The 18,336-nt window shown below is 40.1% G+C and overlaps 1 protein-coding gene across 1 annotated transcript; it reads right to left on the bottom strand.

Moving 5' to 3' along the window:
- Positions 1–282: 282 nt before the first annotated feature.
- LOC138983635 (ficolin-1-like) lies at positions 283–12,178 on the bottom strand. The gene is made up of 6 exons (XM_070356917.1): positions 12,086–12,178; positions 7,924–7,985; positions 6,207–6,361; positions 5,918–6,014; positions 3,272–3,439; positions 283–2,511 (listed from the first exon to the last, which is right to left on the bottom strand). The coding sequence occupies exons 2-6, from the start codon at positions 7,982–7,984 to the stop codon at positions 2,261–2,263; spliced, it is 732 nt and encodes a 243-aa protein (XP_070213018.1). The 5' UTR covers position 7,985; positions 12,086–12,178; the 3' UTR covers positions 283–2,260.
- Positions 12,179–18,336: the final 6,158 nt, after the last annotated feature.

Here is an 18,336-nt window from a genome sequence, read left to right as displayed (position 1 = left end):
AAACACACACACGCGCGCGCATGTGAACGAACTCTAAGACGCAGATAGAGAGAAATAGAGGGGGAGAGAGAGAGAGAGAGAGAGAGAGAGAGAGAGAGAGAGAGAGAGAGAGAGAGAGAGAGAGAGAGAGAGAGAAAGAGAGAAAAAGAGAGAAAGAGAGAGAACTGATCTGCACTAACACACACACACACACCCTCACACACACCCACACACACAAACGCAAATACACACACACGTGCGCGCGTATACATACGAACACCAAAACGCAGATAGACACAGATCGACTGACTGACTGGTCTTTAATACATAAGGATAGAGGTTTAAGGCACAGCCTAGTATTACAACATGAGGGAGAGAGAGAGAATGAGGGAGAGAGAGAGAAAGAGAGAGAGAGAAAGACAGAGAGAGAGAGAGAGAGAGAGAGAGAGAGAGAGAGAGAGAGAGAGAGAGAGAGAGAGAGAGAGAGAGAGAGAGAGAGAGAGAGAGAGAGAGAGAGAGAGATGATGATGATGATGATGGAACTTTATTTTTCAAGGATAGAGGTTTAAGGCGACGCCTTTTCTTACAACCGGTCCTTACTTCTAATACAAATATCTAATAAATGATAAACAAGTAAAGCAACATGACAAATAAACAAAGTAAACGAACGAACCAGCAAACAATCGACAAGTAAGCAAACAAGCAAATAAACATAAACAATAAAATGGCAAAGTAAGCAACATACAAATCGAAAGCGAAACATGCAACATGTTAACACATGGAAAGTGATCGACGGTAAAATTCACACGATACCAACGTTTACACTAATGCTAATAATGATTATATGGTGTAAATGATAATGATGATGATGATGATGATGATGATGATGATGATGATGATGATGATGATGATGATGATGATGATGATGATGATGAAGTGATGATGGAAAATCGCAACATAAATTCCACATAATACATATATAATAAAGAACATATTTGTGTAATTCATAAAGCTTTGCCAATTGTTGACAGCTACTTGCACGTGTTAAGACTAGTATAGCCAACTAGGTAGACATAAAATGATTATGCAGAGCTTGTTTAAAACTCTTTAGTGAGGTTAATGATCTTATTACAGACGGAATGGAGTTCCACACCATAGCGCCAGAGAAGGCTTGACTAGTTTTGAACAAATCAATCCTGGGTATTGGTGGTAGAAAATTGATAGACCCGTACCTTTCGGTGACTCTGTGAAATAGGTCCTGAATATAGATGGGCACTTCGCCATGATATAGTTTATACATCATTACAGTCTTATTAAACTGTAACTGTTTAACTAGCGGCAGGTAGTTTAGATTCTTTAACTTCAAATCAGCTGATAATTGTGGACCATTTACCATGATTTTAGCTGCCCGACGATGTAGAGAGTTTAATTTTTTCATGTGAATATCAGAGACGCCATCCCAAAGAGTTGATGCGTAATTAATATGGGATAAGATGTGGGCATGATAAAATAGTTTTAGTGTTGCGATATCGACATATTGCTTTAACTTTGATAGCAGAAACAAATTCTTGGATACTTTTTGACAAATATAATGTACATGAGATTGCCATTTTAATTCTTGATCGACTATCACACCCAAAACACGATGTTCCGTCACCTGCTGAACAGGTTGTGATTCCAGAGAAAGATTTAACTTAAGAGGTCGTGACTGGTGTTTTTGTCTTGTTGTAATAATCATGCTTTTTGTCTTTCCTGGGTGCACTATCATACAATTAGAGAGAGAGAGAGAGAGAGAGAGAAAGAGAAAGAGAAAGAGAGGGAGAGAGAGACAGAGAGAGAGAGAAAGAGAGAGAGAGAGAGAGAGAGAGAGAGAGAGAGAGAGAGAGAGAGAGAGAGAGAGAGAGAGAGACAGACAGAGACAGACAGACAGACAGACATGCAGAGACAGAGAGACAGAGCTAGAGAGACAGAGAAGGTTGTACTTCATAACAGAAGAAACGTTTCGAAATAAAGTGTAACCGAGTGCCGAAACACTACGATCACCTCGGGAAGCGAAGTGCAATCAAACAGGATTGAAAATGTTAGGGCTAATTTCTTAGCATACAGACAATCGGAAACCACCAGACCCCATCACAAACAGAATTCCACAACTCACCGGTGTTGACTTTAAAGGCCAACAACTCGGGTGCAGAGTCTGCTGTGAAAGGAGCGGTAGCCTCCCCTGTCACAAAAGGATCGCAGTCAGATCATGATTATTGGATCAATATGTGTACAGTGTAGCCTATACGGGCCGCATCTTCATTTCTGAAAATTTCAACGAGTAAGGACCCCCGTCAAAGTTGTACCACGTCACCCCGTCAGCCCCGAAAACCCTGCTCTGCTTGTAGCGACCGTTGAGATTGGAGTAATGACATGCGCCATACCACCACGCTCCGTGCCACTGAACAGCGCAGTTACCATTGACATCGTCTGTGTCATGTTCTTCGTCGTAAGTGGTGAACGGACGGTTGTTGTGGTATGACAGACTGTCACCTGCGGAGAAATGATGGGACTGGTTAGTTTGTATCCACTAAAATTACTGTGGATTTGCGGTACGTGGCCTATGGGTTGTGTGTGTGTGTGTTTGTGTGTGTGTGTGTTTGTGTGTGTGTGTGTGTGTGTGAGAGAGAGAGAGAGTGTGTGTGTGTGTATATGTGTGTGTATGTGTGTGTGTGTGTGTGTGTGTGTGTGTGTGTGTGTGTGTGTGTGTGTGTGTGAGGGAAACATAGAAAAAGAGAGAGAGACTGAGAGAGAGAGAGAGAGAGAGAGAGAGAGAGAGAGAGAGAGAGAGAGAGAGAGAGAGAGCGAGAGAGAGAGAGTGGGGCTGACTGAACTTATGTTACAAGGATACAGATTTAGGGCTGGGTCTTTTCTTACAATGTAGGTGTCCTTGGGACCACAAGCACACACACACACACACACACACACACACACACACACACACCCACACACACACACACACACACACACACACACACACACACACACACACACACGTACAAACCTACCAATTTACACCAAAACTGAAACACTATAGAAGTTAAAATTCAAACACCAATATACACATGTTTGCGATGATGATGATGATGATGATGATGATGATGATGATGATGATGATGATGATGATGATGATGATGCATCCTGAACTCAGGTCAAAATGAGTTACTTCCCTTCGGGTCTCATTTATCCCTGACAGGATGCCTTGGTTTTCTTTCTGTGGGTAAGAAATCGATTTTTTTGACAATGCGCTTACCAGCGTTGCCCCCTGTGAAACTGTCAAAGTGCAGACGGTAGTTGTCGCTACTGTCGCTGATCTTGAAGTTGCTGTAGGTGGCGTAGCCTTTGGTACCGTTAAACTTCATCAGGTCCACGCGTAGAGCATACCTCTGACTCGACGTCAACTCGAGCAGGGCGTCAAGACCTGGAATATATATCAACCGAAAGTTCGTACCTCCTTCTCGATGTTAACATGTTTAGGACGAAAAGACGTGGACAGTATCAACACACGCAGTTCAAGATGTATCTCTGTTTGGACGGCAACACGTGCAGGGCGTCAAGACCTTCAAAGCATCAACCCACACTCTTCATATCTCTGTCTACATCACTGGTGTTAATTTGCTAGCGATGTTAAAGCCCCAGTCCGTCTCAAATGGTTTACAGAACGATTTAAATCTTCTCATGAACAAAGCAGTTCTAACCTTATCGAACACACCTGCAATAGCATTTAGTAGCATTCAATGACACAGTTCGTTTGAATGGCCATTTAGCTCGCGTAAACCACACACCTGTTTTCGTGGTTTATCTAACCCCTGAGCCATCGTGAACCCGTGTGATCCACTTTCCATTTTTTCACAATTTAGTCGTCAGTTTGTGATTTCAATGCGACTCGCTGTATCTGCTGTTATTGTGTACCTCTGCATCTAAAACGCAACAAACGGCTGCGAGTCACACGAACTGAGCGGTGGAGGTTGAACGTTCAAAGAAACTGACGCTATGCAGAACATTCGTCTGCTAGCATGAGAAAACACGTTTTGCGTGACACGCTTCCGGGCTTTTTTGTTCAAACTTTCAAAACTTCGAATTGTACTGATCTTGTCTTGATGAAAAAAGAATTCTTTTATGATTTAAGAATGTTTGTGTAACAAGCTGTCAATTTATTATTGAGATTTTAAAAGTTAGGTCTAGCGCCAAAACGAGGCCCGTCCGATTGTCTTACAGACAATCCGGCTGGCCACGCAAAAATAAATTCTTTGAAAATTGCTCGCTCTTTACAGAGGGCACCTAGGATGTTCTCAAGCGGTGAGTGTTTAAACGAAAGGGTCTTACTGTGTGTAAAAGCCTGACAGTGTCTGTGACCAGAAACTGATGGTTTACGGGAAGCTGAGTGTGCCTTTAACACAAGAGAGAAATGTTCCACTGTTTACGAGCAATTTCGTTTTACACCCACGTTTAAACCCATACAGCGATTTGCAAAATAAGTCATACGTATGAAGACTACATAAAAAGTGTGTGCTGCCATCCTTTCACAAAGGGATAATTGAAGAAACAGATCCAGAACACACCTGCCGCGCAGACCTCTTTCGCGCGATAACCAAAGATGTACCTACTTCTTCGTTTGAGCAGCGCTGCAGTGACTCGATTCCAACCTGGAGATTTGCTCGTGCCTAAAAACATCCCTGAGTTGTCATCATCTCTTTGTCCTGTATGCACGTGCTTCTAGAGTTTTGAGGTATTTTGGGAGTGCACTGATTTTGAGTGCCGACTGAATGGTAAAGTCTTTTTCTTGTGTAAACATCGAAACGAGATAAAAACCATTTTGAATTATCGTGAAAGTACCATAACTGACGAAATTTCCGACAGGAAAACTCTTCATGTCGCTGTCAAACGTAAAAACGTTTTTTTGAGGAAAATTGCGCATTTCCATGAAAACAGTTACTGAAAAAACACAGAGTGATGACTAACTGAATGCAAAGCTTCGCACTCCTAGTCAAAAAGTCTCCACCCTGAGTGTGACAGACAGTTTGAATCACTCATGTACACAGAAAAGAAGAAGAAGAGGAAAGAAAGGAGAAGAAGAGGAAAAGGACAAACTCAACCTGTCGAACCACAAGCTAATCATCTTACAAGCTTTCAACACTCCTCATTGTCTCAGTCAACTTCCGCTTGCAGCCGAAGTAAGCCTCCCGTAAACTTCCCCGTCATCCATTCAAAAGAGCTGCAAGTTGCATTCACCAGTCGACCTGTTTGCTTGACATAAATCCGGGATCCCTACTTTCAAACTTTTAAAACTTCAAACATACTGACTTTGTTTTGATTATAAAAGAATTCTTTGGTGTTTTAACAATGTTTGTGTAAGAAGCTGTCAATTCATTATTTAGGTTTTAATATTTAGGTCAAGCACCATAACGAGGCTTTCGATTTGTCTGGATAGAAATCCGTCTGTCCACGCAACAATAAATTCTTTGAAAAATGCTCGCTCTTAGGGTGGCCAGAAACTGATGGTTTACAGGAGGCGGAGAGTGGCTTTAAGTAACATCAGCTTTTTGGAACGCCTAGCTAACACATCAGGTACTGGGGCTGTTCAGTCCTAAATGGTGCATGTATCACCGCGCGTCAACTGCAGGCAATGATTGTTGATAACTTGTGTTTAATAATGCATTTGTGGTCGAACCCAATTACAGTTCTTACCCTTACTCTGAGAAGCTCTTTGAACTTACCACTGAACTAATAATCAATGTACATACTGTTGAAATAAAATAAATGGCATCAGCTGAAACTGAATATCATAATGGGGATTACCTTCTCATGAATTTGTCTTAGTCGGTAACAAACAATGTTGACAAGTACATTTTGCTTAGCAGAAGACTGAAAAATACCAGCCTACCTAAAGCAAACTTACCCAACCAAAACTCTTTTGTCACATCACCAAACCCGTTTTGGTATTCTTTCCAGTTCCGATAGAAATCAAGAAACCCGTCCTGTCTTCGCTGGAATACCTGTACACACAGAAATAACCACAGATACTAAATCCATGAGGACGCAGTCTCTCCGCTGCATTTTAATAAAAGATTCAACATGTTTCTGTCTGAACTCTTACAACGTTTTAAATGCTATATACCAATGTGTGGTAGTTATGGTGCAACATGGAATCAATAACAATATCAGAGAGGCGTGTGGGCAACACGTACCAGCCAGCCCCCTCCATCGGTGTCCTGGTCACAGTAGACCTGTATCGGAGTGCTGTCAGCCTGAGGGTAGACCAAGACCACACCGCTGTGACTGTTGTACCGTTTGGCCTCCAAACAATTCTTGGGTTTGTTTACAGGGCTGCAGCTACAAGAACCTGAAGTGATATGCAATACAAAAATGTTATCGATCCTTTTAATTCACCCATTCACCAACCCTGCTACCACTGACCGACCAATCTATCCATACATTTTGAAAAGTAAGGATGGCAGGAAGGATTGGATCGATTAATAGATAATGAAAAATTGATAAACACACAAACACACACAGACAGATAGATGAATAGTTGAATTGATGGATAACTTGATGAATGAATGGATGGATGGATGGATGAATGGTTGGATGCATGGATGGATAAATGGATGAACGGATGGATCGATGAATGGATGGATGGATGCATGCATGCATGGTTGTATGAATAGATGGGTGGATATATAGGAAAACAAATATCATTAAAAACTACACATTTGTGTATTTGTGTATGCTTGTTCGTTCTTTCGTTCATACGTTTGTTTGTTTGTGTGGCAAAATGTCATCTACATTGTTCAGTATGTAAGTTACACAGGTTGCTAGATGGTACACCTAAAAAATAGAGTAGTCTGAAAAACTTGTTTCATTGCATTTACAACCAAGATTTTCTGTCAATGTGAGCACAACACAAATATTCATGTTGCCTTTTGCTCTTAAAGGCACAGTAAGCCTCCCGTAAACCATCACAGATACTGTCAGGCTTTTACACACAGTACAAACACCCTTTCATTTAAACACTCACCGATTGAGAACAACCTAGGTGCCCTCCGTAAAGAGCGAGCAATGTTCAAAGAATTTATTTTTGCGTGGTTTATCTTACCCCTGAGCCATCGTGAACCCGTGTGATCCAGTTTACCTTTTTCACAATGTATCAGTTAGTAATTTGAATGCAACTCGATGTGAGCTTATCTGCAATAGCACGTTCTTATGTACCTCTGACTATGCACGAAACAAACGGCTGTGGTTCACAAGAACTCTAGCGATGGCTTTTGACTGTTCAGAGGAACTGGCTATAGGCATAAACCGTCGTCTGCTACGAGAACCACGACCTTGCGTGACCCTGCTTCCGGCCTTTTCTTTTTTCAAACTTTGAAAACTTCGAATTGTACTGAATGCAAAGCTTCGCATGAAAAAAGAAGTCTTTTATGATTTAAGAATGTTTGTGTAACACCAGCTGTCAATTTATTATTTAGATTTTAAAAGTTAGGTCTAGCGCCAAAACGCACCACGGTCCGATTGTCTCTGAGACAATCCGCAAAATTAGTTCTTTAAAAATTGCTCGCTCTTTACGTAGGGCACCTAGGATGTTCCCGTTTGGTGAGCGTTCAAATGGAAGGGTGTTTGTACTGTGTGTAAAAGCCTGACAGTATCTGTGATGGGTTACGGGAGGCTTACTGTGCCTTTAACAAGATTGAGGAGTTATCTCCCTTATGTAATTTTGAAGATGTATTGGAAGAAAACATTTGTAAAAAGTCGATCAAAACATTGTTAACAATGTAAATGTAATAATGCATTTCCAAATGTATCCTAGGCATATATAACATTTTTTTCTGACCAGTGCCATGATAGAAGAAGTAATTATACAACTTAAATGTTATTATGACAGTCGTGAAAAGGATTCCATCAAACCACTGTTTGACACCACCACAGCTGTGACGCACAGGACGATGAAAACCAATGCTGCCATCATCCTGTCACATAAAACAGCGATAAGCAAAAGTCAGCTTAACATGAACAGTCCATGCTGTAATTTGTGCTGCTCTGGTTTAGTTATGTTATGAAATCAAACAGAAAGTGTAAATTACAATGGAAATGTTGTCTTCTTAATCCCATTCTCTCTGGCTGGAGCATAGGGCGCCAACAGAATGATATTGTCTTTTTAATGCTATTATGTTACCTATACCTGTAGGGTTCTTCCTACCTACACACAAAAAGTAGCTAAATTCTACTGACCGGTGTTGGTTTTGTTTAATGTTTTTATATTTAGTCAAGTTTTGACTAAATATTTTAACATCGAGGGGGAATCGAAACGAGGGTCGTGGTGTATGTGCGTGTGTGCGTGCGTGTGTGCGTGCGTGTGTGCGTGTGTGTGTGTGTGTGTGTGTAGAGCGATTCAGACTAAACTACTGGACCGATCTTTATGAAATTTGACATGAGAGTTCCTGGGTATGAAATCCCCGAACGTTTTTTTCATTTTTTTGATAAATGTCTTTGATGACGTCATATCCGGCCGCTTTTCGTGAAAGTTGAGGCAGCACTGTCACGCCCTCATTTTTCAACCAAATTGGTTGAAATTTTGGTCAAGTAATCTTCGACGAAGCCCGGACTTCGGTATTGCATTTCAGCTTGGTGGCTTAAAAATTAATTAATGACTTTGGTCATTAAAAATCTGAAAATTGTAAAAAAAAATAAAAATTTATAAAACGATCCAAATTTACGTTTATCTTATTTTCCATCATTTGCTGATTCCAAAAACATATAAATATGTTATATTCGGATTAAAAACAAGCTCTGAAAATTAAATATATAAAAATTATTATCAAATTTTTTTTTTCGAAATCAATTTAAAAACACTTTCATCTTATTCCTTGTCGGTTCCTGATTCCAAAAATATATAGATATGATATGTTTGGATTAAAAACACGCTCAGAAAGTTAAAACGAAGAGAGGTACAGAAAAGCGTGCTATCCTTCTCAGCGCAACGAATACCCCGCTCTTCTTGTCAATTCCACGGGCACTGCCTTTGCCACGGGCGGTGGAGTGACGATGCTACGAGTATACGGTCTTGCTGCGTTGCGTTGCGTTCAGTTTCATTCTGTGAGTTCGACAGCTACTTGACTAAATATTGTATTTTCGCCTTACGCGACTTGTTTTCATTAAGCAGACTCTTAAGTTGCCAATTTACTGAATCTTGCGCAAAATAATATAACAAACGAGAAAAAAACATGAGAAAAACAACAGCTATCCATTTTGTATTGCTAAATATCAAGCAGAAATCCACAAACAGATAGATATTATGTATAGTTAACATGTCAAAATTCAGGATAAAACAACAAGAATCTTAAGTTATTGGAACGTTTAATTTATGCAAAACAAAACATTGTATTTGTAGGTAGGTCGACACAATAGTCTTCAAAGCGGACAAACAGACAAGGATTCGTCTCGCCATTCCTCGTGACTCTGACCGTCAACCTCGCAAGAGACTGAAAACAGCACGCAACGGTTTCTAAGCTAAGTAAACTATCTGTACCATGGGTGTTTGTCTGTCTGTACACCTAAAAGACCAATGGGTCGACGTACCTGTGAATATTGTGTATTTACTTGTTCTATTCTGTATATGTTCTTTTGTAAAGGGCCTAAAGCACTTAAAAATTTCCAGTTATTATTAGTATTATTAATACAGTGGACGCCGCTTAATAAAACCGCGGTTCATAGAGCCAGCCGCTTATAAAAGCCGATTTCAGACGGTCCGGATTTATCACTATATCTTATGTATTTGAAAAAGCCGGTTAATAAACCCAACCCGCCGCTTATCAAAGCCAGTTTTCTCAGAGAAATCACGTAGTTTGTGACTAAAACTCACATTATCTTGTTCTGATGTGGAAGACGACCAACAAACAAACACTCATAAAATCGTTCTTCTCTGCCGAGTAATGATTCGTGACGGTGACAGTGAAATTATTAATGTACCGAAGTGATCAAAGTACACGTATATGTACATAATTAAAACAAAAGTTCAACATCCTTCGTGAAGTTTTGTTTAGATTCAAACAGGTGTAAATGACGAAAGAAAGTGACTGTGTGACGTAAACAAAAGAGAAGATTTTTTTTTCTTTCGAAAATGACGTATTCCTGGACCGCCGGTTAATAAATCCGCTGCTTATTAAAGCCATTTTTCGTCGGTCCAGAAGTGGCTTTATTAAGCGGCGACCACTGTATAATGTTTTGTTTTGTCCTAAATTAAATGTTCCAATAACTTAACATTATTGCTTTAGTTAATATAATTTCAATATGCTGATTTCTTGAAGCAATCTAATTACACACCCTACTGAGATTCAAGATGGTAGCCTTGATGTTGCGTAGCATTTTATGCAAATACGATTATCCATATATTTTTTCATTGCCTATAATCTCAAAATTGAAAAGCAAAAGGCATTCTGTTCAATTGTGGGGTATTCATTTGAGACCTCTCCCTCTGTGATATAGGGGCGGGGATATAGCTCAGTTGGTAGCGCGCTGGATTTGTATTCAGTTGGCCGCTGTCAGCGTGAGTTCGATCCCAGGTTCGGCGGAAATTTATTTCAGAGTCAACTTTGTGTGCAGACTCTCTTCGGTGTCCGAACCCTCCCCCCCGTGTACACTACATTGGGTGTGCACGTTAAAGATCCCACGATTGACAAAAGGGTCTTCCCTGGCAAAATTGCATAGGCACAGTTAATAATTGTCTACCTATACCCGTGTGACTTGGAATAATAGGCCGTGAAAGGTAAATATGCGCCGAAATGGCTGCAATCTACTGGCCGTATAAAATTTCATCTCACACGGCATCACTGCAGAGCGCCTAGAACTGTACCCACGGAATATGCGCGATATAAGCCTCATTGATTGATAAGCGTCATTGATTGATTGAGTGTATCTCTATCTATGTCCCTTTCTCTCTCTGTGTATCTCTATCTATGTCCCTTTCTCTCTCTGTGTATCTCTATCTATGTCCCTTTCTCTCTCTGTGTATCTCTATCTATGTCCCTTTCTCTCTCTGTGTATCTCTATCTATGTCCCTTTCTCTCTCTGTGTATCTCTATGTCCCTTTCTCTCTCTGTGTATCTCTATCTATGTCCCTTTCTCTCTCTGTGTATCTCTATCTATGTCCCTTTCTCTCTCTGTGTATCTCTATGTCCCTTTCTCTCTCTGTGTATCTCTATGTCCCTTTCTCTCTCTGTGTATCTCTATCTATGTCTCTTTCTCTCTCTGTGTATCTCTATCTATGTCCCTTTCTCTCTCTGTGTATCTCTATCTATGTCCCTTTCTCTCTCTGTGTATCTCTATCTATGTCCCTTTCTCTCTCTGTGTATCTCTATCTATGTCCCTTTCTCTCTCTGTGTATCTCTATCTATGTCCCTTTCTCTCTCTGTAACTGTCTCTTCTCTGTCTCTGTGGAAAATCGGTTCAAGAAATCGAAACCTCCCTTCAATTAAAGCTTTCTCTAAACTCATTGTTGGTGAAAATGTTCCAATTGATATGAACTTATCAATTCTGAATTTTCTTCCATCAGAGAAGCATCTTCAGCTGAGCAAAGCAATTATAATGCACAAAGTGTTTTACGAAAAAGTGCCGCTTAAAACTTCATCATTATTTAAGAGAGCTACCGACAGATATGGATTTGCCAACCTCATCCCAACAATTCCATGAACAGACCTTTATAAGACTAGTCATCATCATCATCATCATCATCATCATCATCATCATCATCATCATCATCATCATCATCATCATCATCATCATCTCAAACGTGTGTATATTTGTGTTTGAATTTGAACTTCTAGTAGTGTTTTTTGTTTTGTTTTGTGTGTTATCGTCCCAAGGACAGGTTGTAAGAAAAGGCCCAGCCTCAAATCTCTATCCTTGTAAAATAAAATTCAGTCTCAGTCTAAGTCTCTATCTCTCAAATAAGTGTTGGGCCATAAGCCGAAACCAGAAAAAGACAATGTTTCTTTAAAATTGTATTTAATAGACAATAAGGCAACACAAATCTGTATTACAGTAACACGCGTTGAGACATAAACATACGTACCTTCAATGTCAAGCGAAACAAGTGTAGAGATGACAGTTGTCTGAATATTAGGAAAAACAGGTCCTTGTTTTATACACTGAAAATCATTATTGTTCGAAAGGTGACAAACATTCCCCTTTGTTATCTTGATTCCATCTGAACATAAAAAGAAAACGAAGAGGTGGAAAATCGTTTACGCAACAGATATCAGAACAGTTGTGGTTTGTTGAGCTGACGAATCATTGAGCACCAAGATCTTGTCTCACAAATTACAAACGTCAGCTACAATAAATTATGGTTGCTTTTGATACCAGGAAACTGTAGTGTTATTAAACACCTTTTTTACCATCTCTTGCGCGTTGTATAGATCTGCTTTTACCTAGCATTTTATGTCAGTACGAAACATATTTTCCATCTTTGTATTACCTCTGGACCCTAATATTTGTTGGTTGAAAAGATTGCCGAGAATGATATATTTGTTGGGAAAAAAATTGTTGTTGTCGTGCTTGCAGTTAGAAGTAAAAGTATTAAAAACGACACGTTTGATATTGCAGATTTTTAGTACAGTTTGTAATACAAACAAAACACACAAAAAAAGATTTGAGGTTTTCAAGTTTGTGAAATAACTGCATACATCTAAAATTAATATTTCCTAAAAATGCTACCACAAAATGGGTTTTCGGTTGTTTATTTCATCATGTTTTGTGCTCGCCGATCGAACCGGCTGCAACGTGTGATCACGTGACTTTCTGTGCTGTGACGTCACAGCGGTACTAACTGTGTGGTTGCTATGCTGTGTTACCACTATGTCGCTGGCATTTTTTTCGAAGCATGTAATTACATTGCCTGAAAACTTATACTGTCTCATTTTGTAACTGAAGCCTTACTAACATTTCAGAATTTAAAAATAAATGAATGGTAGTTTATTGGAACGTTTAAAGGCACACTCAGCTTCACGTAAACCATCAGTTTCTGGTCACAGACACTGTCATGCTTTTACACACAGTACAAAGACCCTTTCGTTTAAACACTCACCGCTTGAGAACAACCTAGGTGCCCTCCGTAAAGTGCGAGCATTTTTCAAAGAATTGTTTTGTGTGTGGCCAGCCGGATTGTCTAGTACCACAATCGGACGCCTCGTTTTGGCGCTAGAACTAACTTTTAAAATCTAAATAATAAATTGACAGCTTGTAACACAAGCATTCTTAAATCATAAAAGATTTATTTTGTCATCAAGACAAGATCAATACAACTCGAAGTTTTGAAAGTTTGAAAAAAGGGAGCCCGGAAGCACGTCACGCAAGGCCAAGCAGACTAATTTTCTGCATATCGCTTGCTTCTTTGGAGCCAACCGCCGCCGATAAGTTCGTGTGACTCGCAGTCGTTTGTTGCATTTTAGATTCAGATGTACACAATTACGTGCTATTGCAGATACAGCGAGTCGCATTGAAATCACAAACTGACGACGAAATTGTGAAAAAAAGGAAAGTGTGTTACACGGGTCCACGAAGGCTCAGGGGTAAAATAAACCACGAAATCTGGTGTGTGGTTTACGCAAGCTAAATAGCCATTAAAACAAACTGTGTCATTTAATGCTGTTAAATGCTATTGCAAGTGTGTTCCATAAGGTTAGAACTGCTTTTTTTCGTGAGAAGATTTAAATCGTTCTGTAAACCATTTGAGGCAGACTGGGCCTTTAATTTATAACAAAACAAAACGTTACAATCACTAGAACTTGGACACATTACTCTTTAAAAGTAGACATACAGATACACACTAATGATACAAATAATGACATTAGCTTGGACAATCTTCCATGTCGTTCGATTATTATTTATTTTTTCCGATTTTTTGTTCTATTCTTGGAACATCTTTAATTTTGTCAGAAAATAACCTACCATTCTGGGTTTTTTCATTCTAAATTTAACAACATTAGCAGTTTATCTGTTTTTGGATTTCTTACAAACGTTTCAGATGATCTTCTTTCCTCATGTTTCAGAAAACAAAACGAAAAAAACCCTGAAGCAGCGGTGTTACAAACATTTTGCTAACATTCGACAAAACACGAGAGCGACGAGAGCTCATTGTCAAACATTGCCTGCTTTAAATTGCTTTGAACAATCTGAAGCTGAATGGACGCTGTGAACTGAATCTGGCGACCAATTATCGTTCCTGTGAATTTCCAGCCCAGCCAAGATAAGATCGAAACAAGTAAACAGAAAAGTCCACAGTCATCCCTTTCAACTGCTGCACTGGAGGAACCACATTCTCAAACATACTGTGCTCCATCATTCTGGGCGTGCATTTTTGTGATAAAACCATTTAAGTGTGTGAAGACGTTCATGACGCTAGCTGTTTTCTTCCATGAGGTGGACTGTTCTGTTTACTTGTTTAGGGCTTATCTTGGCTAGGCTGGAAGTTCACAGGAACGATAACTGGTCGTCAGATTCAGTTCACAGCGTCCATTCAGCTTGAGATTTTTCAAAGCAATCTAAATGTTACGTTTTAACAGTAAAAGCCATATAAACACTGCAGATGCAGGAACGTCTGTAGTATGCAAAGTCATCGCCATGTTCTAGTGAAATAAAAACGAGGCTTCTGTGCGTGTTACGGGTGTTTCATTGTGTGAAGAAATCTAACACTCAAAATTTGTTTTGTGGAATGTACTGGGCAAGCGAAATTTCTGGCGGGCTAGTGATTTTCTTGTAGTTACGAGTTAACATTTTGAGATTTGGCCGTCCCTGAATATGATCAGAAAATAAAACCAAGTCAAGTCAAATTAACACTATAAGTATGGAAAATTACAGTGGTGCTGCTTAACAAAAGCAACACAACACTAACATGTTATACGAATTTAAGAAAAGCATTTAAAGTCACTAGTTTAGCTGGATCATGTTCGGTTTTGTTCGAAGAATACGCTGAGATAATTATGAGAAATATTTGGAAATAATTTTTATGTGTTTAGCGTGCACTGATTCACTGAAATAAAGAGAAATTATGGCCGTTGTGTAATATTTGCATTTTTGTTTTAAAGCACAGGTTAGTACAAGTGCACCATGAAAGCAGTGTTCGCTCAAAACAGGGAACGCGCCTATTTGAAGACACTTTATGAAAGAAATTTATAAAGAAAGTTGCACACATTGATTCGTAATAAAAAAAATAATTGTGTGCAGCAAATTTCTTTTAAAGTGTCTAGTATTTCAGTTTCGATGTATAATGTTGAACATTTCTGCAAGATTTTGAACCAGACTATAGCTGTTCATCTGACTTCTTATGCCTCTTGTTAGTACCAACACAGCTCATGACAGTAACACAGCGAGCAGATTGTTTGAATCCAAGCAAAAGACAAGATGTTTACACAAACATGGCACATGTTTGTAATGAACAGAGTTTGATTATCAGCATATTCCATCAAAAATGTCTGTTTATTCACAACCGACCAAATATAACAATCAGCTTAGTACTGGCAAGACTATTACTGCAGGCAGTGAACACAAAAGGATGAACAGAACATGAAAACAACGTACCAAATCTGTTCAATGTGTATCTGTTAATTGTGACCATGACAAGACACTGTTTGTCTCACATGTGCTTCTAATGTCAACAGTGATCATTCTTACTTTTCTTCACAACTTCAATGGCTTAAAGAACCGAATCGGTTGAGAAAACGACGTCAAACACCAAATAAAGAAAGAAAGAAAGAACCGAATCATCTTTATAAATGCCTACACTTAGGTTTAGTAGGTTCTAGGCCCTTGTCATGGCTAAAAACTGACAAACCAGATGCTACCACGACACCACCGACGAGGCCTTACCCCCCCCCCCCCCCCATCCATACCCAGCCAAGGGTGATAAAATGGCAGGCCACCACTTTTAAATAAAACAAACCTTCTTACTTAATAAATACACTTTTCAAAAACCAACCCTTTTACCCTAAAAGTACTTTTAGATGTACGATATATATATACTCGGTGTCTCACCGAGCTTTTAAGTTATCCCTGGCACAGGCACCCATGCCAGCTGCGCCATTGGCTGACGGCCGGGGCGTAGGCGGAGTGCCTGGCTTGCCAGTAAATGTAGATATACATATTTGTGTGTATGAATGTTCGTTGTGTCACTGGGGCATAGCCTTATAAAATGTAAATATAACAAGACGTACGTACTGTATATACTTGTTCTTATTTTCTCTCTGTATAAAGCTGGACCATCTTTTTTAACCTTTGGATTTATAAAGTGGATCAGAAAATTTTATCTTTTTAAAAAGTGTCACGATCGGGTGACAGAGACCAAGAAAGTGTCACTCAGTGGAGTGCCTGTTCTTGGTCGATTATGATAGAAAGCGCCTGTACGTGATATTGGGCTACAGCAGAGTTTGCTGACAGTGCTCAATGAACACGGAGGGTTTGCTGCGCACGAGTTTTACAGTGGAGGTTTCTGCTGTCATAGGGCTGACGGTTTTTCGCTGACAGCGCACACGGGATTTTCAGGGATTGAGTTTCTCGTGTCTTTTTTCTGCTTGGGGAGGCAGAATTGTGTATAGCTGGACTGGTTTTGTGACAAGGTCAGTCACGTGTTATTGGCTAGGTTGTCTGGGAGAGACACAAGGGCGGCACACTTGACACCCAGCGGCAGAAGGGGAAGGATCTAATACACAGTTTCTAGAGTATGATGGTTTTTCACCGAATATTGTATTCGGCACTCTAGGGGAGCTTCCACCGGTTATTTCCTTCACACTGCCACATATTTTGCTGAGGACAAGTCGTCAACATTCCTTCGTCGGCGATGGCTTTCGCATAAGGATTCGACAAGGGGTTCTGGAGGTTTTCGGTCACTGTTGACGAACAGAGGCTGTTCCAGGGAGGAGGCGGACTTTGCTTCCATTGAGAGTACAATCATAGGCTTTTGAGGTAATAAATCATTATTTAACGCTGTTGATGAGTCTGTGTTTGTGGAATGAAATACTCTCTGTTGTTCTTTCCAGGTTAGCGCATAATTTACTCTCTGTGACGCTAAAATACTAATCTGTATATGGTTTTTGCAGATAGGGAGAGAAGGACGGAAAATGACTGTTTTGTTGTTGTAAAAAGTCCGTTTTGTGCAGGCCCACGTGCTCGATGAGGTATTTAAAGATGACATGTTTTAAGGTGGTGGGTGAGGGGTAGCTGACATGTTTAGTGCACCGATGCTTTCTGTTTGCAGCCTTCGTTTCGTTTCGTTTCGTTACGTTCCTGTAACATCTGCACGGCTGACTTTGGCGGGACCTGTTGAAGCTACGCTAACCAGGAGACCGGCTAACCAGGAGACCGGCTAACCAGCGGACCGGCTAACCAGCGGACCGGCTAACCAGCGAACCGGCTAACCAGCGAACCGGCTAACCAGCGAACCGACTAACCAGCATACCGGCTAAGCAGCAGCAGCAGAGATAAAGCTAAGTGCACCATGTCGTACGCACCCCGTTGACCACCGTTGTCTTTTCGTATCTGTGATTTCATTGGAGTAGTGACAACGTGGGGTGTGTGACACCTGCACGAACTAGAGCTTTTCGAACAGAACATTCGCATTTAACTATATTTACACGGGTTCAGCGTGTTACTATAATTTTCTATATACTACTGGCATTTTGTCAGTGAACACTGGTTTTTTTACGTGTTGAGAACGTAAAAGGAACATATTTTGAGTGAAGGCTCGAGGGAGGTGGCGAGTTTATACATAAACAGGCGTCTGAAACTTATACTTTTGTTGACTCTATTTAATTGTATGACTGCGAGAGTGGATCGTGGTGTGGTTAGTTAATTAGTAGTAATTAACCGGTTCATAATCACCTTAAGTGATATATTGAAACGTGACAAAAAGTATTCTTTTTTGAAATAAACGTTTTCTTTTAAACAAAAAACAAACCCTACCACAAAAACGCGTTTGAAGACAATATACACAGAAATGAAGAAACGAACCGAAATCTTGTAATAAACTTTTATCACTACTCTTACCCGCTCCGACATCCTCCCTCCCTCACTCCTTCCCTCCCCCCCCCCTAACACATTACCTATTTTCATGTCCCTAATAGATATTAGTATCTGTGAGGACGTAAAGGACCCCCATAGTGTCATAGTAGGTTCTAAACTGAACAAGGTAATAGTTCTGACATTAGCTTTAAAACCTGTTTTGACAAAACTTGGCATGAAGTGATGGTGCCTGTATGTAATTCTGGTCTTCAGTCAAATTAAGCATCACACTGCATGTTCCTTCTGGAAGAACGCTGTTTGTGCAAAAAT

The sequence above is a fragment of the Littorina saxatilis genome, linkage group LG13 (genome assembly GCF_037325665.1).
Source record: "Littorina saxatilis isolate snail1 linkage group LG13, US_GU_Lsax_2.0, whole genome shotgun sequence".
Classification (NCBI taxonomy): Eukaryota; Metazoa; Mollusca; class Gastropoda; order Littorinimorpha; family Littorinidae; genus Littorina; species Littorina saxatilis.
Note: the sequence above shows the minus strand (reverse complement) of the source record. Positions and strands in the feature narration are given on the sequence as shown.

What these genes read in the sequence shown, in the direction of transcription:
- LOC138983635 (XM_070356917.1), bottom strand. Translation starts at nt 7,984, where the DNA reads ATGATGGCAGCATTGGTTTTCATCGTCCTGTGCGTCACAGCTGTGGTG. An exon ending in TGTGGTGGTGTCAAACAGTG is followed by an intron (nt 6,362 to 7,923) that starts GTTTGATGGAAT and finishes ATATCACTTCAG; the next exon opens with GTTCTTGTAGCTGCAGCCCT. An exon ending in CCGATGGAGGGGGCTGGCTG is followed by an intron (nt 6,015 to 6,206) that starts GTACGTGTTGCC and finishes CTGTGTGTACAG; the next exon opens with GTATTCCAGCGAAGACAGGA.